This window comes from Anomaloglossus baeobatrachus, chromosome 2, assembly GCF_048569485.1.
Source record: "Anomaloglossus baeobatrachus isolate aAnoBae1 chromosome 2, aAnoBae1.hap1, whole genome shotgun sequence".
NCBI classification, from domain to species: Eukaryota; Metazoa; Chordata; class Amphibia; order Anura; family Aromobatidae; genus Anomaloglossus; species Anomaloglossus baeobatrachus.
The window spans coordinates 159,105,221-159,131,171 of record NC_134354.1 but is presented as its reverse complement, the minus strand read 5'-3'; the positions used below and the strand labels follow the sequence as shown (position 1 = coordinate 159,131,171).

Sequence of the window (25,951 nt, the reverse complement as noted above, 5' to 3'; positions counted from 1 at the left end):
CCTTTTCCTAGTACTTCACCACCTTGGGGTTGGGTGTAACCTCCTATCTCTACCTGAGATACAAGCCATGTCTAATTACATCTATTTATTTGTAAGAAGGACAGTTCCCTATGCCCTTGTATAGACTAACATGGTCTTAATAAAATCACTATCAAAAACATGTACTCTCTGCCTTTCATTTTTGAGCTACTGTATTTGACAGAATTTGTGGAACTAAGATGTTATCTAAATTAGACCTGTGAGGGACTTACAACCTGAGTCGTATCTGTAAAAGTGACAAATAGTAAACAGCCTTCAATATTCATGACGGTCACTACAAGTATCTTGTCATGCCCTTCAAGAGTTCATTAATGACATCTTTTGGGATGTCCTATATGTTTCCATGGTTGTGTAATTGATCAATATCTTAATATTTTCCACTAATCTGCTTTCCCAGAGAAAAGACGTTCATAAATCAGGGAGAACAATTTGTCTACAACGTTGACCAAACGTGCCTTTGAAAAAAAGGCCTTGCTTTTCCTCGGTTACATTGTTTCCAACCAAGGGCTCAAAATTGATCCAGAGAAGGTTTTAGCTGTTCTTTCCTGCCCTTGTCCTCAATGTTTGCATGCCATTCAGCGCGTCATGGGATTTCAAAACTTCTACGGGCAATTTATCCCACAGTTCTTGTCACTTATAGCATCTATCTCCGCCCTAATCAAGAAGGGGGCTAATGCCACGGACTGACCAGAGTCAACCATATTGGCCATCCAGCAATTGAAAAGGATTTGCAAGTGCTCTGATGTTGCATAACTCCAATCCCAATTCCTCGTGGAGGTAGATGCCTCACCTATCGGTGTTGAGGCAGGACTGTTAGAGAGAACTTCTTTGGGGAAGCCTGTTTCTAGTGTTTTTTCTCCAAACTATTTTCACTAGTTGAGCAAGATTATACTATTGGGGACTGTGGGTTTTTAGCTATCAAGATGGCGCTCAAGGAATGGCGGTATCTACTGGAAGGTGCCAGCTCTCTGGTAGTAATTTATACAGACAATAAGAATCTAACTTTCCTACAGTCTACCCAGCAGTTGAATTGTCATCAAGCCAGATGGGCACTCATCATTGCTTATTTTAACTTCAAATTATTTGGAGAAGCATATTATGGTTGATGCCCTGTCTCATTCCTTTGTTGTTACCGATTACCTGGAGGAGCCTCTGCACATTATTGACCAAGCCAGGATTGCTGAAGCTGCCTCAGTTCTGTCAAGACACATTTTTGTGGGCATAAGTGTTGTCCATTTGGCAAAGAGGAAGAGTTTTCTGTCTTAGAGGCACTTTGCACACTACGACATCGCAGCTGCGATGTCGGTGGGGTCAAATCGAAAGTGATGCACATCCGGCGTCGCAGTCGATATCGTAGTGTGTAAATCCTTTTTGATACGATTAACGAGTTCAAAAGCGTCGTTATTGTATCATCGGTGTATGGTCCGGCATTTCCATGAATTAGGAAATACCGATGTTACGATGTTGTTCCTCGTTCCTGCGGCAGCACACATCGCTGTGTGTGAAGCCGCAGGAGCGAGGAACATCTCCTACCTGCATCCTGCGGCTCACGCCAGCTATGCGGAAGGAAGGAGGTGGGCGGGATGTTTACGTCCCGCTCATCTCCGCCCCTCCACTTCTATTGGCCGCCTGCCGTGTGACGTCGCTATGACGCCGCACGACCCGCTCCCTTAATAAGGAGGTGGTTCGCCGGCCAGAGCGACGTCGCAGGGCAGGTGAGTGCATGTGATTCTACCGTAGCGATAATGTTCGCTACGGCAGCTATCACCATGATATCGCAGTTGCGACGGGGGTGGGGACTATCGCGCACGGCACCGCAGCATTGGCTTGCGATGTCGTAGTGTGCAAAGTGCCCCTTAGTGTCACAAATCCAAATTGATTAGCCATATGGTCATACCTAAGGCCACTAAGCTAATTGCTCGTTGCTTCTGGTAGTCTGTGCTGGTCAAATATGTCTGTAACATTGTGAATGCCTGTTCACAGTATGCCAGAAACAAGTTTTCCATGGACAAGCCTGCTTGTTTTCTCCAGCCTCTGCTGGTTCCTTCCACTCCCTGGCATCATATTGCCATGGACTTCATTACAGACCTGCCTCGCTCTGAGGTTTGAAACACCCTCTGGGTTGTGGCGGGTAGGTTCTTCAAGATTCTCACTTCATTCTATGGCTGGTCTTCCCTCTGCTCCTAGACTCGCCTCTTGGTTCTTCCAGCATGTGTTTCATCTCACAGTCTTCCTCTCCACAATGTCTCTGATCGAGGAGTCCAGTTCACTTTGATGCTTGGCAGAGCTCTGTGCAATAACATCTCCAGTTTTCATGGTTTATTCCCAGCCTCCTCATTTTCCCTTTTCCATATCTACTTCCTCTGGGGTACCAGCAGCTGATGCCTCCTACTGCGACTTTCTACAGATCTTGCAGCAGACCCAGACTTCACACCTTAATTCATCATTTTGGATGAAGACACATGGGGACAAGAAAAGAGGGTCGCCACCTCAGTACCTTTCCGGAGATAAAGTCTGGAGGTCATCCAGGAATATTTGCTTGAAGGTGCCTTTGTACAAGTTCGCTTCCTGGTAACTCGGCCCATATAAATCCTCAGGCAACTTAACCACATGATCTACTGTCTTGAACTCCTTGGGAATCTACGAATCCCAAATGTCTTTTATGTCTCACTCCTGAAGCATGTGAGATCTTGAATCGCTTCTCAAAGTCCAATGCTGCTTCAACTCCCACTGTTTCGGAGGCTCCCTCGGACATCTTACAGAGTCAGGAAATCCTGGTTACTAATAACAGTCGAAGGAGGACCTTCTTTGCAGTGGATTGTAAGGTATTTGGACCTGAGGAGAGATCCTGGCAACCTGTACAGAATATATGGAATATTTTCTCCATCTAACTGCCCTTAAGAAGAGGGTAAGGAAGGACGGGACTGTCACAGCAGCGACTCGCTTACCTGCTCAGTGCCACCTCACTCATTGGTCACCAGCACTATGTTAGGTCTCTCAGCTGAGTTGCCTTTTGCAGCACTTCCCTTCACTGCTTCTTCTGCATGTGGTATCCATTGGGAATTAGGGAGGAGTGGACAGTCCCTGCAAGAATTTAACCCTGCCGTGGTTCTGCAGAGATTAGGTTCCATAACCTATAAAATGCTGTATAAGACCATGAAGGAAATCAATGAATTTGATTAATTTCTCTGGTGGGTGGTGTAGTGGATAAAAAGACTGCCCCAGATTGTGCAGCAAGGAGTTACCCCTTCTGCTGTATTGTGTCAGCCCTGTCTTTTATCCGGATCCTGCTCTCCCTGTGTGGGTGGGACGGGACACCATCCTGGCCCCTCCTGACTGCTTAATCCCACCTATAGGATGTACTCCCTACCTTTTATAGTTGGCCTGGGGCAGTGTCCGGCCTCTTCCCCTGGGAGTCTGGAAGCAGCTCGTCCTCTGCCCGGCTGAAGAAGTATGGACCCGGTGGACCCTCAGATCCTGGAGATGCTTTGGGCCCATGCGAGGCAGGAAGGTGAGAAGTGTCTGGCCCAATTATTTACAGAGCTGAGCTCTCTTCCTGTGCAGTAGATGGTTGTAGCGCCTGCAGGGGAAGCGATGCAGTTTCACAGTGCTGGTCGCTGGTCGGTGCGCTATTCCCGCCCCCCCCTAAGAGATTCAGCCTGTCTGTCAGCCTGTTCTCCACCCCTAGAGGCTGCGGCAGCAGAGCGCGGTCTGTAGCCCCTTCCCCCACCTGTGCTCTCACGTGAATTGCCTGTAATTCCGGTGGCGCCATCTTCCCTCTGCACATTGGCATCCTCTGCGAGCACATCCACACGTGTCTCCCCTGTTATGCAGGTACCGCTGCCCGCAGCTAATACCAATACCATCACTCACCCTCCTACTGTGGTGCTGCCATCTCCCCTAGCCCTCCATGCTGCCTTCCTTCGGCCTGTGTCTCCACCTCCCCTCATCTCATCTGCAGCCTATATAGCCTCTATAGCACCTGCAGTCCCCATAGCCCCATCTACCACAGTGCTGCTTTCCCAGCAGCAGTTACATATTAATCCCCTGTATTCCAGAATGCAGAATAATATTTCAACTGCTGCTTCCTCTTGTGAAATCTCTGGCAGTGTGGTTGCTGATCCACCTGCAGCTCTGTCCCAGACTCCACAGTTAGTTAACCGGTCTACCTCTGATGCACCTTTGGTGCTGCATACTCCCCCTTCTCAGTTAGTTTCTCTGTCGACCCTGACTGCCCAAGTAGATTATAGTTTGCCGCCTACCCTGAACCCTCAGTTGCTGAAGATAAAAACCCATATCAATCCATAACTGTTACGTGTCAATCTTCCTTTGCTTGCAGACCTCAGGGGTCCTTCTTATGTTCTACCCAGTGACCGTTCCCATTCTCCCTTTGTGTCACGTCGTTCTGGCCGACAGAGCCAGCGCCACTCTTCAGATTGGCACAGGAGGCCCTCGAGGCACTCCTCATGTTCACTTAGAGACCAGCGATCACGCTTGTCTGGTAGGAGTCGGCGTTTCAGGTCCTCTAGGTGGTGCTCTCCCTCTTCATTGTCTGAGGGCTCAAGTACTTCGAGGACGCCTGGCGGGAATGCACAGACACAGATGGCACATCTCTTATACTATGCTCCTTTGGTTAATGGATTCCTGCAGGTTGGTTTGTTCAACCCCCTGGGATCTCTAACCTGTTGTCCACGGCTTTTAGCTTGGCCTTCTTTGTGGCTCTCAGAGTCGGTGAGCTTGTTCCCCCATCCAAACACAGGCCGGATGGCCTCTAGTTGAGTGACATACTGCTTACCGACTCTTATTCGCATTCGGAAGTCCAAAACTGACTAATTGGGCAGAGGTACTTGGATTAGACTGTTCCCTTCACCTCGCCCTGCCTGCCCATTGCAATTTTTGAGGAAATTTTTGGTTCTTCACACTACTGGCATCTCACTTTTAGTTCATGAGGACGGATCCCCCCTCATGATGTACCAGTTTACCGCCCTAAACTGGCGCTGCTTGACCGCTTGCGGTTTGGCCCCCGATTGCTTTGGGACGCATTCCTTTCACACTGAAGCAGCCACTAAGGCTGCTAGGGCTGGTTTGTCAGACTCTGCAGACTCTGATACACAACGTATTGGTCGATGGCACTCTGCTTGCTTTGTCAGATATGAGCATCCTGATTTGTTGCAGGAGTAATCAAGTCAATAGTACACCTATGTTCGTTTCTTCATAGGTTCGGCGGTGCCAAAAAATTTGGATTGTGGGCCATTCGTATGTATTTTGGGCTGCTTAGAGAGCCAGTAATCGCCCGGGCGGATGTAAGCTTGGATTTCAGCATGTTAAACTTCTTTGGAGGGATGTGTGGGGCCAGAAATGGTCCCAGTTCCTGTCGGAAGTTGTTTCCCCATCAGCAGGCAGTCATCTGCCCCGACGATTTTAGTCCTTCATTTCAGCGGGAATAATATACATTAGATTGAAGGAGTTGCCGACAGTAATGCGGTCAAATCTCAATCATTTCTCAGGGTTCTACTCTGGACTTCGGATTGTATGGTTGGAAATCATCCCAAGGGTAGTATGGCAGGGTTTCAGAGACGCGGAGATGATAGAGCGGACCTGGCGCAAGGGCAACACGCATATTGCTCCCTTTATCCAGTATCGGTCTGCTGTTGTGATATGCCATCAACAGTTGGAAGGTGAAAATAGGAGGTAAATGATGAAAGATGGTGTAAATTTGACAGATATTGGTCTGGACATATTTTTATCCGGTATCCAGAACAGCCTGGAACAAGACTTTTTTCTGATGGGTGGGAGTCGGAGTCCAGTTTGAGAATAGTCTCCTTCTTGGCATGTTTCAATGACCTTCTGGTTAGAGAGTAGAAGTCTTCTATCCTGCGGTAGAGTGTCCCTTCTCACCTGGAGAGTTATGTTATGGTTTACAAGTTATACAGAGTTAAAAAGTTTATAAAAGAAAAAATATATCAGTAAAGCCGTGATCAATATCTGCCAAAAAATAGTGTCTGTGGTAATTTCTTCAGGATGGGATTGGTTTGGGGTCATGGGGTTCTTTTATAGCTGCACAGTCTGAATGTAGCTTGTTTGCCGTTTGCAGATGGATAGCAAAAAGGCTATCTGCACACTGCATTTTTATTGTTCTTTTAGTGCGGTTTAGTAACAAAACTGCATGGAAATCTCAATGCCAGCAAAGACACTGAGAATTTTGAAGTTTTGTTGACATGTTGCTCTTTTCCCTTGCAGATTTGCAGTAGAAAATAAACTGCAGCATGTCAATTCTTTAGAGTTTTTGCTAGCGTTTTACCACCTCAAAAGCATGAAAAATTGATTTGAAAAAAACGCATGCAAAAAAAGCATCATAAATGCAGTAAAAACGCACTGAAAAAATGCAAAGTTTTTCTTTTGCCAAGCGATGCAGATTTGGTACAAAAATGTCTGCAACCAAAAACTCTGCATGTGCACATACAGAGGGGAAAAAAGTCTTTAGTCAGCCACTAATTGAGCCATTTCTCCCACTATAGCGGGCTTTACACGCTACAATAAATCTAATGATGTGTCGGCGGGGTCACGTCGTAAGTGACGCACATCCGGCATTGTTAGTGTTGTTGTAGCGTGTGAATCCTACGTGCGATTGTACGAAAACACGTTGATCGCATACACATCGTTCAAATTCTAAAAATTGAACGTCCGGTTGTTCAATGTTCCCGAGGCGCACATAGCCTTATGATTAACCACACACATGTTAGAAAGTTACAATGAAATAGAATTAAAACAATATTAACAGTCATAGGCTATGTGCACATGTTGCGTATTGTCATGCAGAACATTCTGCAGCAATTTGGCAGTGCATGTGCGTTTCAAAACGCATGTATTGTGACTACCGAATTGATGCAGAATTCATGCGCTCTGGATGCTTTCTCTCCCATAGACAGAGTGGGAGCGCACAAAATAAGTGACATGTTGCTTCTTAGAACGCAGCGGTTCGGCAACAAATTCAGCATGCAAATCGCTGCGTTCTAAAACGCAACGTGCAGATGGAATTTACACAAGTCACATAGACTTTGCTGGGGACGCAGAACGCATGCCTTTATGCTGCAGCGTAAACGCATGAAAATATACAACATGCGAACATACTCTAAAGCTTGATATATTTTTGAGAGAAAATGTTGGGTTTTTTTGCTATGGAATTGCTTTTTTTTTTCCACAAAATATGCGCCACCACAGGTAGAGATGAGCGAACCTGAAGTTCGATGTTCGAAATTTGGGTTTGAACGTAGACATAAAAAAATCCAGAGTTTGGGTTCGAAGTTCAAGCGAGTTAAGAAGAGTGCAACCCACTCAAGCGAGCATTGCTGTGCTTGGGTATGACTGATGCTCATCTCTAATCACAGATTCAAAGTTCCTTAAAAATAGAATGGGTTTTTTTGTGAATTTTATTGTTTTCTCAGTGGCTCGTTAGCTTCTCATCTGCATTAGGTGTGGTTCTCATGCAGATGGGTGAAAATACCACTGTTTACAGTTTAAGACCTTACATTTCCATACTATAAAAATATAAAACTGTTACTTGCCGATTGTCTGTGGTTTGCTCCATGCACTCCACTCACTATTATGTGAACACACATTGATCCATTTTGCCCTCACTGATACAGTAACTTTTTCATTTGGATGGAATTTAATTATTTCATAAATATTTTTCGTACTATTCTTAATGATTGTTTCCTGAAATTAAATAAATGAAAAGTAAAAAGAAAATTTTAATTATTTGTCAGTTTATATGGTGCTATGAATAAATAACGTAATAATATATAGAAATATATGTTGTTCCTTGAGAGATTTGATGCCCGAGTAGGGATCCAATATGTAAATACTAAGAGAAGAACTTGGTACTTGGAAGTATGCAATGAATTAGTGAAAGCTTAATGTGGTAATCCAATTACAATTAATTAATGTTTCCGAGCTACATTCCAGAATTTTATCACAAAGTAGCAGATTGCCGTAAGTGGAGCAGTTCCTGGAGAGAAAGTGTAATGGTAAAGCAACTGTAGTTGCACATGCTGTAAGGTCAACATGGCGAGTTTAGGAGTGGAAAGAAGACCAACCACAGTAATGACATAAGTCAACTAAAGGGGGCTTTACACGCTGCGACATCGCTAATGCGGAGTCGTTGGGGTCACGGAATTTGTGACGCACATCCGGCCGCATTAGCGATGTTGCTGCGTGTGACACCGATGAGCGATTTTGCATCATTGCAAAAACGTGAAAAATCGCTCATCGGTGACATGGGGTCCATTCTCGATTATCGTTACTGCAGCAGTAACAAAGTAGTTCATCGCTCCTGCGGCAGCACACATCGCTATGTGTGACGCCACAGGAACGAGGAAACTTTCCTTACCTGCCTCCCGGCCGCTATGAGGAAGGAAGGAGGTGGGCGGGATGTTCCGGCCACTCATCTCCGCCCCTCCACTTCTATTGGGCGGCCGCTCAGTGACGTCACTGTGACGCCGCACGGACCGCCCCCTTAGAAAGGAGGCGGTTCGCCGGTCACAGCGACGTCGCCGGGCAGGTAAGTATGTTTGGTGGGTCTGCGTGATGTTGTGCGGCACGGGCAGCGATTTGCCCGTGTCGCACAACAGATGGGGGCGGGTACCCACGCTAGCGATATAGGGACCGATATCGCAGCGTGTAAAATAGCCTTTAAAGAACAGATCCACCACAACACCACGACACAGTGAGGCAGGTCTGTAATGAAGTCCATAGCGATATGTTGCCAGGGTGGGAAAGGAACCAGCAGAGGCTGGAGGAGGCCAACAGGTTTGTTCCTGGAAGACTTGTTTCTTGCGCACTGTGAACAGGTGTTTACACATGTATATTTAGGTATGTATTCAGACATGGCTCAAGTCTCAGGTATAGATAGGGGATGCACTCGCCCCCAAGGTGATTAAGTAGCAGGAAAAAGAAATAAGATTTTGAGGTGGTAGGACTTTAGCTTTCCTTTCACAGAAGATGTTAGAATAGTCAAAATAGTCGATAGGCAGCGAGTCAAGATTCGAAGGCTCATGAGGCGGAGGCTTGAAACTTTAAAACCAGGATTTTTTTTTACTCTTCACTATATCTGTGCCCTGACAGGGTCCTGTCACAGAGGTCAACAGACAATGCCTTCTACTCTTTCCTTTTGGTTTCTGTTTTTACATTCTCAGTCAAATGTAGCATGGACAGAGGTTCTCTTTTGAATCCTGCCCAGTTAAATGAATTTAACAAAGACATATGCCATTACTCTAGGGATTATATGGGGCTAGTGAGAAGGTGCAATGGTAAAGCTCATGCGACTACGCGTGCTTTACCATTGCACTTTGCGTCCAGGGACTATTCCTCTCACGACAATCCCTTATGTTGTGATGAAGGTCCGGAATTTAGGCCTGAAAGGTTAATTAATTGTAATTGGATTACCAAATTAAACTTTCACTAACTCATTGCATACTTCCAAATGCTGAGTTTTTCTCTTGGTAAAAAATGGAATAAATTTACTTACAATGACATTCTCAAGAAGAACAAGTGGCATCACCTCAAAAATTAACACTCAATGGAGATGCATTATCCGTACGAAAGCTTTGCAAGAACACTCCTCACTTCCTAATGTTACATCATGGACCCTGATGTCTGATGCTAAATTTTCCACCATCTCTTGTACTTATCCATAAAAGATGTTGTTTTTCTCAAGACTATAACTGTAGACTAACATTTTCCAGAAATAATAAATAAGGCTATGTTCACACACTGCATTTTTTCTTAATCACAAAGATGCAGCGTTTTTGGTTCCCAAAATATGCACTCACGGCAAACATGCATAAAAAAGCATGCATTTTTTCCGTGTTTTTACTGCATTTTGCCCAATGCATTTTTTTTTAAGTCAAAACTTTTGACTTGAAGTGCTCAAAACCACTGGTAAAACACAAAAAAATTGACATGCTGCATCTTGGCTGCATTTTCAAAAATGCAGCCAAGATGCAGCCAAAAAAAGATGCACCGTGGAGACAGGAAATAGAAATCTCATAGGCTTTGCTGGGAGAAGGAAATGCATGCAATTAGGTGCATCTTTATGACCTCAAAAATGCACCAAAACAGCAGTAGATGTAGTGTGTGAATATAGTTTTTCAGTTCTCTACATACATTTGTACAATTTGATTATAAAAGTTGATCTTGAAATGCATACCACTGCTAACATTCTAGTTACAGGTTCGGTTCATGATTTCAATCTTTTAAAGAGCAATCGTTTTATTTTTATCACATAAATCATAACTACACATGACAATAGGCAACTTTGTAATATCTTTTATCAGAGAAATCTGGTATTTCGTAAACTGCGCTGATCTTTCACTTTCATTTCTTAGGTAAAATCTGTATTCGGTGAATGTAGATTTTCTCATTACTGAGATAGAAAATTACAGGTGGTGATTTAAAGGGAACCTGTCATCAGGTTTTTCTTCTATAAGCTGCGGCTTCCACCAGTAAGCTCTTATATACAGCATTCTAGAATACTATATATACTGTAAGTGCGGTGGCCCACTCTGTATAATGTAAAAAAGATCTTTTATTATGCTCACCTGCGGGGTGGTCTGGTCCGATTGGTGTCGCTGATCTCGGTCCGACACCTCCTCTCTTCCTTCCATCAACGTCCTCCTTCCCAGACCCTTGTGGATGACATGTCTTATGTCATCCCCACAGAAGCCTCCATTGTGCTCCTGCACATGCAGACTTTGATCTGCCCTGCTAAGGGCAGCGCAAAGTTCTGTAATGCACAGGCGTGGGGGAAGATCAAAGACTGCCCACGCACGTGCACTACAATACTTTAATCTGGCCCCAGCTTCTGTATGGTCTGGCCCCAGCGTCTTTGATCTGGAGAAGTCTGTATGGATGACATAGCACAAGTCATTGAGCATGACTGGAGTCATGGAGCAGGAAAGGAGGGCAGCGACTGTACAGGATAGAGGAGGTGCCGGACCAGAGACCAGCAACACCCATCGGACCGGACCACAAATGAATATAAGGGTATGATTCCACTTGCGTATAGCTTCCAATTCGAGAGCATTGGAAGTGATATGGTAATGATGCTCTTCTGCAAGTGTCAGCTGAGGGTCATGTGACTGTGATGCGATAGGTGCGGAGAAGAGGGCAGGAGCACTTTCTCTCCTTCTCCGCTGCCTGTCTCTTCGTATATATCACATTGCACTCGGATTACATGTGAGTATAGTGCGATGTTTCACACATTCCCATAGACTTGTATGGGGGTGCGTGAGCAAAGACTCGCTGCCAAATGCAGTATGCTGTGATTCATTCTGCATGTTGTTATGGCATGAGAAATCAATCGCAGATGCACACTGCCCCAAAGTATTGTACCAGAATGAAAGAAATCCGATGTTTTATCAGATTGCACTCGTCCGTGCAAAACGCAAGTGGAACCGTACCCTAATAAAGATATTTTTTACGTTCTACAGAGTGGCCTGGGCACTTATATACAATATTCTAGTATGCTGTATATAAAGGCTTACTGGTGGTGGCCACAGCTCATAAGGGAAAAACTTTGTGTGAGGTTCCCTTTAACAATTCTATGCAGGGGGAGGAGGAAGGAGTTAATGGGAGACATTGACATTCTGCTGCAAGTTCACCTGAAACAACAGTTACAGTTCTCCAAAAAACTTTATGAGCATGAACTGCAATCTCCTATGTCAGTAACAGGAGAATCTGTATTCACTTAAGGCAGATTTTACCCATGAATTGAAAAGTTTTAGAATGAATGATCAGTCCAGGAGGGAAGATGCAGATTTCTCTAATAAGATCAATTACACAGTTTCAAATTTTCACAGGTACTATTGATTTCTGAATAAAAAATTAAAATGAAGGTTATATTTTACCAAGAGGAGGTTTAAAAATATGGTTACATTTTAACAAGAGGCGGAATAAACTTGGAATGACATCAAGATCATACTGTATTACACATGTAGCCTTACAGAAACACCGATTTACATGGGACTGTCTTTCATTTTTTATTAATGTTATGGTTTGTAATATGTATTAATACATTATAAAAAAGTGTTAAATTATTTCTTACTAGGAATATATTTTTACAATTAAATACTGGTTAGATGTAAAATGGTTACCTCTTTGTGTGTGAAGTTGATATTGTAGGAAAAACAGATATCACTCAAATTGCCATTCGTTTTTGGCTTCTGCCATTTAATTTCAAGCTTATCTGAATTGTATGCTAATGTTATGTTCCTTGGTGGATCTAAAATGACTGAAAATAAGTTTGGCAGAATTATTCACACACTTTATATTTCATATAAGTAAGAAATATATAATTTAGCAAAACAATGAAAATATTGAATTGCAGAAAGTTACCCATTTCATAGCAATAATATTATTTTTAATAGTGCAGTATGTAGATTCACACACACACATTATATATATATATATATATATATATATATATATATATATATATATATATATATACATATATATATATATATATATATATATATATATATATATACATATATATATATATATATATATATATATATATATATATATATATATATATATGTATATATATATATATATATATATATATACAGAAGCTTACATATACTAAAAAAGAGACACATATGCAAGTTTTTCTCACTATCTGACGTGAAGTCAGAATAAACTTTTCCTGTTTTAGGTTAATTAGGAACCAAAATTATTTGTATTTGCCAAATGCCAGAATAATGTGAGAGAGGATGCTTTAAGGCATTTTTACTACTTTCTGCAAATTCATACATACAGTATCCCCTGCAGATTTAGAAGGTTTACACATTCGGAATTAACTTGGCATTGTGACATTTGGACTGTAGATCAGCCTGGAAGTGTGAAATGCACTACAGCAAAAAAGAATGTTATTTCTTTTTTTATTTTTTTTTTAAATTGTGAAAAGTTTATTCAGAGGGTCATTTATTATTCAACCCCTCAAACCACAAGAATTCTGTTTGGTTCCCCTAAAGTATTAAGAAGTATTTCAGGCACAAAGAACAATGAGCTTCACATGTTTGGATTAATTATCTCTTTTTCCAGCCTTTTCTGACTAATTAAGACCCTCCCCAAACTTGTGAACAGCACTCATACTTGGTCAACATGGGAAAGACAAAGGAGCATTCCAAGGCCATCAGAGACAAGATCGTGGAGGGTCACAAGGCTGGCAAGGGGTAAAAATCCCTTTCCAAGGAGTTGGCCCTACCTGTCTCCACTGTTGGGAGCATCATCCGGAAGTGGAAGGCTTATGGAACTACTGTTAGCCTTCCACGGCCTGGACAGCCTTTGAAAGTTTCCACCCGTGCCGAGGCCAGGCTTGTCCGAAGAGTCAAGGCTAACCCAAGGACAACAAGGAAGGAGCTCCGGGAAGATCTCATGGCAGTGGGGACATTGGTTTCAGTCAATACCATAAGTAACGTACTCCACCGCAATGGTCTCCGTTCCAGACGAGCCCGTAAGGTACCTTTACTTTCAAAGCGTCATGTCAAGGCTCATCTACAGTTTGCTCATGATCACTTGGAGGACTCTGAGACAGACTGGTTCAAGGTTCTCTGGTCTGATGAGACCAAGATCGAGATCTTTGGTGCCAACCACACACGTGACGTTTGGAGACTGGATGGCACTGCATACAACCCCAAGAATACCATCCCTACAGTCAAGCATAGTGGTGGCAGCATCATGCTGTGGGGCTGTTTCTCAGCCAAGGGGCCTGGCCATCTGGTCCGCATCCATGGGAAGATGGATAGCACGGCCTTCCTGGAGATTTTGGCCAAGAACCTACGCTCCTCCATCAAGGATCTTAAGATGGGTCATCATTTCATCTTCCAACAAGACAACGACCCAAAGCACACAGCCAAGAAAACCAAGCCCTGGTTCAAGAGGGAAAAAATCAAGGTGTTGCAGTGGCCTAGTCAGTCTCCTGACCTTAACCCAATTGAAAACTTGTGGAAGGAGCTCAAGATTAAAGTCCACATGAGACACCCAAAGAACCTAGATAACTTGGAGAAGATCTGCATGGAAGAGTGGGCCAAGATAACTCTAGAGACCTGTGCCGGCCTGATCAAGTCTTATAAAAGACGATTATTAGCTGTAATTGCAAAGAAGGGTTATTCCACAAAATATTAAACCTAGGGGTTGAATAATAATTGACCCACACTTTTATGTTGAAAATTTATTAAAATTTAACTGAGCAACATAACTTGTTGGTTTGTAAGATTTATGCATCTGTTCATAAATCCTGCTCTTGTTTGAAGTTTGCAGGCTCTAACTTATTTGCATCTTATCAAACCTGCTAAATCTGCAGGGGGTTGAATACTACTTGTAGGCACTGTACACTTCATTAGTATTTGGCACCATTGCCTTTAAACTGTATGACTTGGGTCAAATGTTTTGGATATCCTCCCACAAGCTTCTCACAACAGTTGGTAGGAATTTGGACCCATTCCTCCTCACAGAACTAGTGTAAGTGAGCCATGTTTGTAGGTCGACTTGCTTACACCTGCCTTTTCAGCTGTGCCCATACATTTTTAATAGGATTGAGATCAGGGTTTTGTGATGGCCACTCCAAAACATTTACTTTTTTATTCTTAAACCACTTTGTAAACAGTTTGGCAGTATGCTTTGGGTCATTGTTCATTTGGAAAACCCAACATGATGCTGCTACCCTCGTGTTTCACAGAAGGGATGGTGTTCTTAGGCTTTAAAGTGTCTCCCTTTTTCCTCCAAACGTAACAATGGTCATTATGGCCAAACAGTTCAATTTTAATTTTGTCAGACCACAGGACAAGTCTCCAATGAAAGTCTTTGTTCCTGTGTACATTTGCAAACATTAATCTGGCTTTTTTCTGTTTCTTTTGGAGTAATGGCTTTTTCCTGGCATAGTGGCCTTTCAGCCCATGTTGATACAGTACTCGTTTCACTGTGGATAATAACACAATCTTACCAGCTTCCACCAGCATCTTCCCAAGGTCTTTGCTTTTGTTCTTGGCTTGATATGCACATGTCTGACCAAAGCATGTTCATCTCTGGTACACAGAACTTGTATGTATGCGGTATGATGATTGGACATTGCCATCCCGTTTGTACTAGCATATAATTGTTTGTGCAGATGAACAAACAATGCACATTCAGGTATTTGGAAATTGCACCCAAAGATGAACCAGAGTTGTACAAGTCCATAAGTCTCTTTCTGAAATCTTGGCCGATTTCTTTTCACTTTCCCATGATGCTACACAATGAATCAGTGTGGTTCAGGTGTAGCATTCAATTAACTCAGAAGTTGCCAATAAACTAATCAGAAGCTTCCAAAGACATGACATCCTAATATGGACTGTTTCATATTGTTAAAAGGCATAGTACTCTTAGTGTATGTAAACTTTTGACAAAAAAAATGCCTTAAAACATTCTGTCTCTCATTATTCTGTCATCTGGCAAATATAAATAATTTTCTTACTCTTAGGCTAATTTCACACTTCCATTGCTTTGCATCAGTCACATGCGTCGCTTGACGCATGTGACTGATGCGCTGTACATCGGATGACAACGGATGACAAAGAACAGAATTCTTTGTCGGATTCCGTTGTGTGCGGGGGGCGGAGTTCGGGGGGCGGAGTTCGGGGTGGGTGGAGCCGAGCAGGGCCGTGGCATTGAGTACGTCAGTGCCGCGGGGACTGCAGGATAGGTGAGTGTGAGTGTAAGTGTGTGTGTGGGTGTGTGTGTGTGTGTATACATGCTGAGTGTGGGAGGGGACGGAGTCGGGAGGGGGCAGAGCCGAGCGGTAAAGTGTCTGGCTCCGTGCACAGCCAGGGTAAATATCGGGTAAAAGCAAAGTACTTTTTGCTTCATTACCCGATATTTATCTTGGTTACCAGCATACACCGCTCAGTGCTGGCTCCCTCCACCCGTAACCAGTGTAAATACCGGGTAACTAACCAAAGCGCGTTGCTTAGTAACCCGATGTTTATCCTGGTTACCTGTGTGGGGAGTCAGAGAGCGCATGCGCATCGAAATCCAATGGATTCCATTGCACAAAAAACGTTACATGCTGTGTTGCTCCCGCCCGGCGGTCAGTCAAAAAACGACTGACCGTGACGCAGCGGATGCAACGCAGCATCATCAGTCACAGTCCGTCGCCAATAGAAGTCTATGGGGAAAAACTGGAATCCTGCAAAATATTTTGCAGGATACCGTAATTCCTCAAGGCAACGGATTGTGACTGATACAAAACAACGGAAGTGTGAACTTACCCTTAATTGCCCAAAAATGGGAAAGGTTTATTCTGATTTCAGGTCAGATAGTGAGAAAAACATGCATATGTGTCTTTTTCGATGGTGTATGTAAATTTTTTCATTTCGACTGTCTGTGTGTATATATATATATATATATATATATATATATATATGTACAGTATAGTGCCTTGCAAAAGTATTCACCCCCACCCCGCTTTTTACTTAGTTTGTTACATTACAACCTATGTGTAAATATTTTTTTGTGTGGGACAAGTACCTGACACAGAACAGGACACATTGTTTGCAGCTCACTGCGCTCTGCTCCATTGCAACAATATTGCAACACTATATGCCTGTGAGATGGAGGTTAAAGTAGAGAGGCACCTGAAGAAGTGTCAGTTTTAATCATATACAGCTCTGCAGTAAGAGCAGAGAGCGGCCATCACACATCACACTGGTAACGACCCTTTTATTTAAAATAAGCTCTGGAGGCGGAGTTATCTTGCAGGCAGCATCCGCCCCATAGCCTGGATGAGCTCATTTCCATAAAGTGATAAAAGATGATATTTCAAGAGCAAGGCATCTGATATGAGGCATACAGGTATGGCTTTTTTTTAGCATTCTATAACCTGTATGCCCATATTAACAGTTTGAAAAGGTGAATGTGGAAACAGATTCCCTTTAATTCAAATAAGAATCTGTGTTCAGATTTGAAGATTGCTGTTCACCAGCGGAAACCATGTAATTTGAAGGAACTGGAATAGTTTTGTCTAGAGGAATTGGCAATAAAATCTACCAGTGGCAAGATGTGGAAAACTCATAGACTTAACAAAAGCAATTTTTAGCTATAATTTCCGCAAAAGGAGGCTCTACAAAGTACCGACTTTCTGATATAAATAGTTATTCACACTGACGTTTTTAGTTGTTTTGTCCAATCAGTTGTTTGCTTCACAATAAAAACAAAACCCTAAATATTCATGTACATGAACTGATGCAAACCCTCAAAAAAATAAACCTGTGAAATTCCAGGTTGTGAAGTAGCAAAATACTGAATACTTTTTCTTTCACAAGGCACTGTATACTTGTACTGACCTGTAGAATTATATTGTCACATCAGTTTACCATATAGTGAACATCAACCATGAAAAAAGCGCTATCTTTGTCAACTCATTCCTCCCCCCAAAAAATGCTGCCAAGGAATCTGCCAGTGCAATCAGTAGAAACATATGGAGGTAAGGGTTCCAGTATCCATTTCTTGATAAAAAAAAAAACATTTTTATTGTAGACTCTATTAAAAGTCGCTATTCATAGAAAAAATCTTAATACATGTAGGATATTAAAAAAACACACTTGAAACTGAGTCATGGACATACGCTCTTCGGATTGGTGTCCTTAGTCATTTTATGAAGAAAACTTGTATACTGACTATTTTTTTTATAGAAAGAAATGGATTTTGGAACCTTTTCCTCCATATAGTGAACATGGTAAATAAAAAAAAAACAATTATAGCATTGCACTTTTTTGCAATTTCAACACACAACTTTTTGTCCATTTTCCAGCACACTATATGGTAAAATGAATGGAGTCTTTTAAAAGTACACCTCGGCCTTCAAAAAACAAGCCCTCGTATGGCTATATTGAAGGAAAAATAATAATGTTATGGCTCTTAGAAGAATGGAAGGAAAACAAGAAAATAAAATAAAGGAAAATCACCCAAGGGTAAAGGGGTTAAAGTAAAGATATATGTAACCAATACGAGACAACTTTGTTAAAACTTGAACCATTGCGCTGTGACTAGAGATGAGCAATCCTGCCAAGGTTCGGATTGGTTAAGGATCGCCAATCATGCCTGAGATTGCGATTGGATTGATGATCCTAGCCGATACGATCTTTGATCCTAGTGAACCCATAAAATTCAATGGGAGGCAGAAGTGATGTGTTGTAAAATGGTGTAGGGGAGCTGTAAAAGAAAATTAAAGAGTTAAAGCAAGTCAAACTTACCGGATCCCCACAGCTGCAGTGCTACGTCTGCGTCTGACAATTCACTACTTTCCACTTCCACTGGCATCTCTGATTGGCTGCCATTAGACCATGCCTCTGAGACAGCGTCTGTCTTTGTTTGGAATCGCACACACTGTCCTTATACTGGTGATAAATAAATAAATAAAACAATTTGTGTAGGGTTCCCACCTGTATTGATAGCAACATAGATAAAGGCCAAAGCTACAAGTTGCAGCCCCCAGCCATGCACTTATCTTGACTGTGTATAAAAACAAGATGAAACGCATGCAGCTTTTTTTAATTATTTAAACAAATAAATAATTTCAAAATCCAGCATGCGGTCCCTCACCCAATTTTGATAACCAGCCAAGATAAAGCCCAACAGCTTGGTGCTGGTATTTTCTGACTGCGGAGACCCATGCTTATTGGGAGCCCCCTGCCTAAAAATAGCACCCTGCAGCCACCTGCAATTGCCGCATCCATTAGTTGCAATAAGCCTTGCGCTTTACCTGGCTCTTCCGGATTGCCCTATGCGGTGGCAATCGGGGCTCACAGCTGCCACTAAACTTTAGATTAGTAAGAGGGGTGTCTATGAGACCCCCCATTACTAATCTGTAAGTGAAAGTAAATAAACACAAACACCAAAAAAATCTTTTATTTTAAATAAAAGACAAAAACACCCTCTTTCACCACTTTATTAATCCCCAAAACACGCCTGTGGGTCCGACGTATTTAACACAAGGTCCCAAAATGCTTCCATCTTTGCTACATTTGAATTCAACATGGAGCATGACTGTGAGTTTCAGGAAGAGACTGAGCCGTGATCAGCGGTGATGTCACTGCGGTTATTTGTGGCCACAGCTGGAGGTTCCCATGGCCCTCAATCTGTGACTGCAGGTAACCTGACCTCAGGTGACTTCAATGAACTCTTACTGAGTTCACAGACCTGTATTTCCTGGCAGAAATCTGTGTTTTTTTGGCAAGAGATGCAGATTTGGTGCTAAAATGTTTACACCATATTCCTGCACCAAATCTACACCTACTGGTAAAAAAAAAATCACATCACTACAACATCATACCGCATGTGGTAGTGATGCATTTTTTGGCAAGAGGTGTAGGCTAGATGCAGGAATATGGCGTAAAATGTTTAGCACCAAATCTGCATCTCTTACAAAAAAAACCCCAGATTTCTGCCAGAAGATGCAGGTTTGGGAACTCAGTGAGAGTTCATTGAAGTCACCTGAGTCAGGTTATCTGCGTACACAGGTGGAGGACCATGGGAACCTCAAGCTCTGACCACAAATAACCTGAGTGACGTCACTGCTGATCGCGGCTCAGTCTTTGCCTGACCCTCACAGCGAGCAGTCATGCGCTATGGTGCTCGCTGTGAATTCAGATGTAACAAAACTGGAAGCATTGCAGAACCTCAAAGTGTGGATTACGTTGGACCTGGGTGTTTTGGGGGTTACAAAAATTGGTAAAAGAGGGTGTTTTTTTATATTTTTTTAAATAAACAATTTTTCTGTGAGCTTGTGTTTATTTCTTTTTACTTATAGGATTAGTGGTGGGGGGGTCTCATAGACCCTCCTCATCACTAATCCAGGGTTTATTGGCAGCTGTGGGCTCCCGTTAACCTCTTATTATCCTGATTGAACCAGGGGAATCACCAGGTAAACCGCCGGGCTTGTTGCATCTAATGGATGCGGCAATCCTCGGCAGCTGCAGGCTAATATTTTTAAGCTGAGGGCCTCCCAATAAGCATGGGTCTCTCCAGCTCTGGACACCAGTCCCCAGCTGTCGGGCTGTATCAAAATTGGGGGGACCGCAAGCTGTTTTTTTTTTTTTAAATTATTTATTTGGTTATTTAAATAATAAAAAAAGCTGCATGTGGTTCCTTTTATTTTTGATCCATAGCTAAGATAAGCGCACAGCTGGGGGATGCAGTCAGTAGTCATGGCTTTATCTGTGCTGGTATCAATACAGAGGAGGACTGCATGCCAATTGTTTTATTTATTTATTTATCACCAGTATAAGGACATAGTGTGTGTGATTACAACCAATCACAGATGCTGTCTCAGAGGGTGGGGGCATGGCCCAACAGCAGCCAATCAGAGATGCCTGTGGCCAGAGAAAGCAGTGAATATGCACTAGATGTAATTGTCGGACCCGGAAGTTGCGCTGAAGCAGCAGGGATGCAGTGAGTATGTACTGCTTTAACCCTTTTGCTTCCTTTTTGTTTTTTACAATGGCTAATCATAGCCATACCAATGCATGACATGGCTGTGATGGGCAGGGAGAGGATGGTTTTTGCCATCCAATCATTTACCGATCTTTGGCAACATTGCCGACTTTTGAATGTTTGAATGTCCGATCCCGATCTGATCTGGTCTGGTTAAAGTTCGTATGATTTTTAACATTTTCCGATCTTTGCTAATCAGTATCGCTCACCTTTAGCTGTGACCTACAAACTGGAGTCAAGATTAATCATCAAACAGGGCAATAAGCTTAAGTATGTTGTCAAGACAATGCAGAGGTGGCTTCGGCTTCTGGACAAGTCTGTAAATGTCCTTAAGTGGCCCAACAAAAGCCATAATCTTGGACCTTTTTGAATCAATCTGCCGAAACACAGAACCTCTGGAGCAATGCTCTATGGTTTACTGTAGTAATGCGCATTAAATTCCACATATTCAATGTTTGCATACATTATCATATCACAGAGCTGGTACATTCCTCTTAATGAATCTGGTACCTCAGACTCCAACATGTGTCTTCATCAAGACCGGCATGAACATTGCCAGTTTTGATGAAATGGGACCAGTAGTGTTTATTTGGATAGTATATCAGGGTTATTTGATATTATTATAGTACTTTGTCTTTATGTTGCTTCAAACATTAGTGCAAATGGTTTATGTTATAATATATTGGCTCTTATACGGTAACAGGCACCACAGCCTACCGCTCTGTCATTGAATGAGAGCAGCACTAGTGTGTACTAATATATAGACATAAAAAAATACTTTGCTTTCCTTAAGCTGGATTCATTGGCTTTGATAACTAAATAATTAGTAAAGTTAGAAACAAGTGATATAAGAAGCATATTATATTACCATCATGAATGGGATAATATATTTCATCAAAGAACTGGACTGAAGTTTGATTGCTTAATCCCGACACTTGTACATAAACTTTTTCGGTGAACGGAATGTTTGGTGTTTTTAATACACATCCTACTTGTCTCCCAGAGGAATCGTATCGGTAATCTTGGCACTTGTCATACGCAGACCACCGCCTATTTCCAAATGAAATAAACACTTAATTAAAATGAACTGTAAATTTGTTTTGTTAAAGGGAACTTATCAGCGCAGGTTTTTGCTACCCTATCTCCTCTGATAGCAGAATTAAGTAGGCCAAGAGATACTGAATCTAATGATGTATTATTTAGTTTACTCTGTAAGTTTTAAGAAAGCTGCCCCCCACACCAGGCTCTCTATGTACAATGTTTATAGACAGTGATGTGCTAATAACAGCAGGGGGTGTCCTGGACTAGATGACCTCTAGCTGACCTAGTCCAGCAATTATAATCTCCTGAAGCTAAAACAAACATTTCAGGTAAACAACTGCACACAGTGTGATAACAGAGGCATCACTGAAATCTGTCTGTTAACCATTGCAGCATGCTGTTTTCAGATTACATAGCAAAAACCTACTGACTGATTACTTTTTAAGAAGCACTCCATGAAAATGTTTTATTATATCCTCCTTTTGTAATGTATATGATGTAAATAGTAATACTGTACATTTTCTTATCTAGCACTTTAATCTTGGTTTCTTTACTCTGTCTGGTCATTCACTTGTAAGACATGACTGACTCCCTGAATTATATAGACATTTATATTTTGCCTGAAAGTCATACTCTGTCTCCATGCAGTCCTATGAGAGCGTTGTTGTGACTCTCATGTGAATGTGTAGAGAAAGTGACTTCAAGCCGCACATATTAAACTGAATAATTCAGAGAGCCAGAGTCACATGGTAGAACTGAAGGTTTCCAACAGAGATGACTAATAACAGATAAATGTCTTAGTAAGAAAACAAAAGTCTACTACATTTATCATGTACATTATTAATAGAAGAAGCCATGTAAATTTTACCAAGAGTAACCATTGTTTTAATTTTTATTTCATAAATCAATAGTAGATATCAAAAAATGTAACTATTTTTAATATATCTTAATGAAATCTGCATCTTTCTCCACCAGGACTGATCATTCTTTCTCAAAATTCTCAGTTCACAGGTAAAATCTGTATTCAGTGAGGATAGATACCGGTCTTAAATTATTTTTTCCCCCGAAAAACACGCTAGGGCTTATTTTTAGGGCAGAGTTTATGCTTGGTATGTCTGCCCCCCAAAAATGGCAGACTCCCCAAGGAGAATCATACTTCCCAGAACACAGACATCTGCGTCGAATACCTCCTGCGATCCTCGGCGGGCACTCTCACACACATCAGATCACACACACATCAGACTACATACACACAACATCTAATGCTATACAGTATATTGCTTCCGGATGGCAGGGAACCTGGGAGGCACTGCAGTGGAGCTCAAGGTCCTCGCGATCTACTACACAGCATCCTAGGTATTACCGGATGTTTTGTGTGTGGGTGTGATCTGATGTGTGCGTGATCTGATGTGTGATTGTGTGCGATGTGATGTGTGTGTGCCATCCAATGTGTGAATTTGTGTGCAATCTGATGTGTGTGTGTGATCTGATGTGTGTGTGTGTGTGTGTGTGATCTGATGTGTGTCTGAGATCTGATGTGTGCATGTGTGAATTCCACTGCAGGTCCTTGATGCGTTCCACTACAGGTCCTCCTTTTTGAGGTCTGGTGAGAATGGTCTTATGTCTTGTTTCTTCTCTCTTTTGGGGGTGTCTACTTTCTATAATGAAGTGTCCTGCATGCAGTATTCTTTAACTTTTTTAACTGCATGGACACTTCATTATTGAATAACAATTGATGCTAGTACCAGTCTGAAAACTCCTGCTAGGGCTTATTTTTGGGGTGGAGCTTATTTTTGGGAAAGCACGGCATTTACAGTATTTAGGCCATGTATATAGGAATAAAGGTCATGGAAAGTTGAATGAAATAATACTTTGATATCTGTAATCTGATTTCTTATTCCAAAGAATCCATATATTTTTGACATGTAAATAAGCAGTTAAGATCTACGGGCTGGACACAGAGCTCCCTGCAGTCCCATATAGATTGCTTAGGAGCCTTTAAGGCTATGTTACTGGAATAAGTTGTGTTTTAAATTAAACTCCTTAGTTTTTGATACTTCCTGGTAGTTTGGTTTGGCAAATCCTTATTGATACAGTCATGTGTACAATACATGAGTTTATAGTGCATTTCCTCTTTGAAACACTCCAAAAACCCATATTTGTTTTGACAATTTATACATAAATTACGGGCAGCCATCATTTTTTATGAACATATTATAATATAAAAAACTTGGCACACCAAAAGGAATGTAAGGACTTTATTATACAGGCAATCAAAAAAATCCAAAATATGTTTCAACCCCTATATTTGGGTCTTCATCAGACATGATAGATTCTTGAGTAGGAATATGCCTTTAAGATGATGACATTGTCAATATCATCGTAAGATCTATAGAAAAATCAGATTGCTGTTCTGTATAGATATAATGGCTCAATGTAGCAGAGCATCTTGCACACAGGGAGTGTAAGACGCTCTGATGAAGACCCAAATATACGGGTCGAAATGTTACATTTTGTTTTGTTTGGATTGTCTGTATAATAAAGTCCTTCATTTTGGTGTGCCAAGATTTTTTTTTGTATCTAATGACGGGTTTGAACCTTTCTTGAGCACTGATAAGTCCAAGTGTGCCATAAACCTTACTCTACATATTCTAACATAATAATTAATATTTTAGATTTTAAGTTATATATGATTTCAGGCCATAATACTAATATGAAGACATTAGCAGTAGCCATTGTTTTATAATTACTGATAGATTTTCCACTGGTGTGATGATGACTTTCCATGGCTTTCTGCATGTGTTCAATACTTTTTCCCTGTGTCATTTCTCATTATTATTAAAAATAACTTAATTTATGGACATCTATGGTGTGATTACTTTCCCTATGTGGATTGGATGGATTGTTACCGATAAGTGGTGAGAATTTCATGTCAATAGCATCTTTAAAAATATATTTAAAAGTTGGTGACGTGTTCAATATTTATTTCACCCGCTTTATATTGACCAGTAGCTTTTTGGTATTGCACACAGCTGATTGGCAAAAATCTCTATCGGCAACTATTCACTTCTAAATTGGAAGTCTTAGGCGGGCTTTGCACGTTGCGACATCGGTAACAATGTGTTACCGATGCTGCAGCGATAGTCCCGCCCCCGTCGCACGTACGATATCTAGTGAAAGCTGCCGTAGCGATTATAATCGCTACGGCAGCTTCACACGCACTTACCTGCCGTGCGACGTCCCTCTGGCCGGCGACCCGCCTCCTTCCTTAGGGGGGTGGGTCGTGTGGCGTCACAGTGACGTCACACGGCAGGCGGCCAATTGAAGCGGAGGGGCGGAGATGAGCAGGATGTAAACATCCCGCCCACCTCCGTCCTTCTCATTGCAGCCGGCGGCAGGTAAGGTGAAGTTCCTTGCTCCTGCGGCTTCATACACAGCGATGTGTGCTGCCGCAGGAGCGAGGAACAACATCGTACCTGTCGCTGCACCGGCATTATGGAAATGTCGGAGGCTGCAGCGATGATACGATAACAACGCTTTTGCGCTCGTTCATCGTATCAAAAAGGTTTTACACGTTGCGATATCGACTGCGACGCCGGATGTGCGTCACTTTCGATTTGACCCCATCGACATCGCACGTGCAATGTCGCAACGTGCCAAAGCCCGCCTTAGCCCGTCATGTATGCTATAACTAACAACAATGAAGTTTGAAACACATTGGTCGTAATGTGAGTTTTATTTGGGACCTGTGCTGTCTATTTTCCTTGATTACCCCTTAAGAACAATTGCCTTGATCTGTGTATTGTTTCAGGATGAAAGCTGTGGCTCCCATGTAACCTAACTTTTAGTTTCTGCTGTTAGTGTCTCCCATGAGTCTACTGTCTTCCTCTTCTGACATGGGGAGACAGCTGCAGCTAATCAATGGCCACATATTAGCCACTAATTGACTGCAGTGGTCATCTTCCATTTGAATATGAAGAATCAATCTCCTCCTAATTATGGTGGAACAAGACCACTGCAGCCATTCACTGGTCACCTGCAATGGTCGCCTGATACACCCCATTGGAAGAAGACTGGTGAGAACACTGCCTGCAATGTGGGGTAATGGTGGGTAGCGATAGGTGAATGTTTTAATTTTTTTTAAGGACCACCAAAGGCACTTTTTTTTAAAATAAGTACAAAGTAGAGGATTTCCCCTTTTAATATTACTTTCACCTGAAAACCAAAGAATATTGAGTATCTTCAGGGGCTTCCTTGCCCACAGACCATGAACAATTCATAATGTCAACATGGTAAATATTACAGGAAAAATTATTTGCAGCTGTGTTATTTGTTCCTG

General features: G+C 42.1%; 1 protein-coding gene across 2 annotated transcripts in view; it reads right to left on the bottom strand.

The window, feature by feature from the left end:
• The window catches only part of LOC142291156 (granulocyte-macrophage colony-stimulating factor receptor subunit alpha-like), a 151,193-nt gene that overhangs the window by 23,412 nt on the left and 101,830 nt on the right, over positions 1 to 25,951 (bottom strand). For both annotated transcript variants that reach the window (XM_075335458.1, XM_075335459.1), the window contains exons 5-8: positions 25,828 to 25,948; positions 21,440 to 21,621; positions 12,192 to 12,328; positions 7,605 to 7,755 (exon numbers count right to left, since the gene is read on the bottom strand). In XM_075335458.1, coding sequence (XP_075191573.1) covers positions 7,605 to 7,755; positions 12,192 to 12,328; positions 21,440 to 21,621; positions 25,828 to 25,948 — 591 coding nt within the window. The remainder of the gene's footprint in view (positions 1 to 7,604; positions 7,756 to 12,191; positions 12,329 to 21,439; positions 21,622 to 25,827; positions 25,949 to 25,951) is intronic.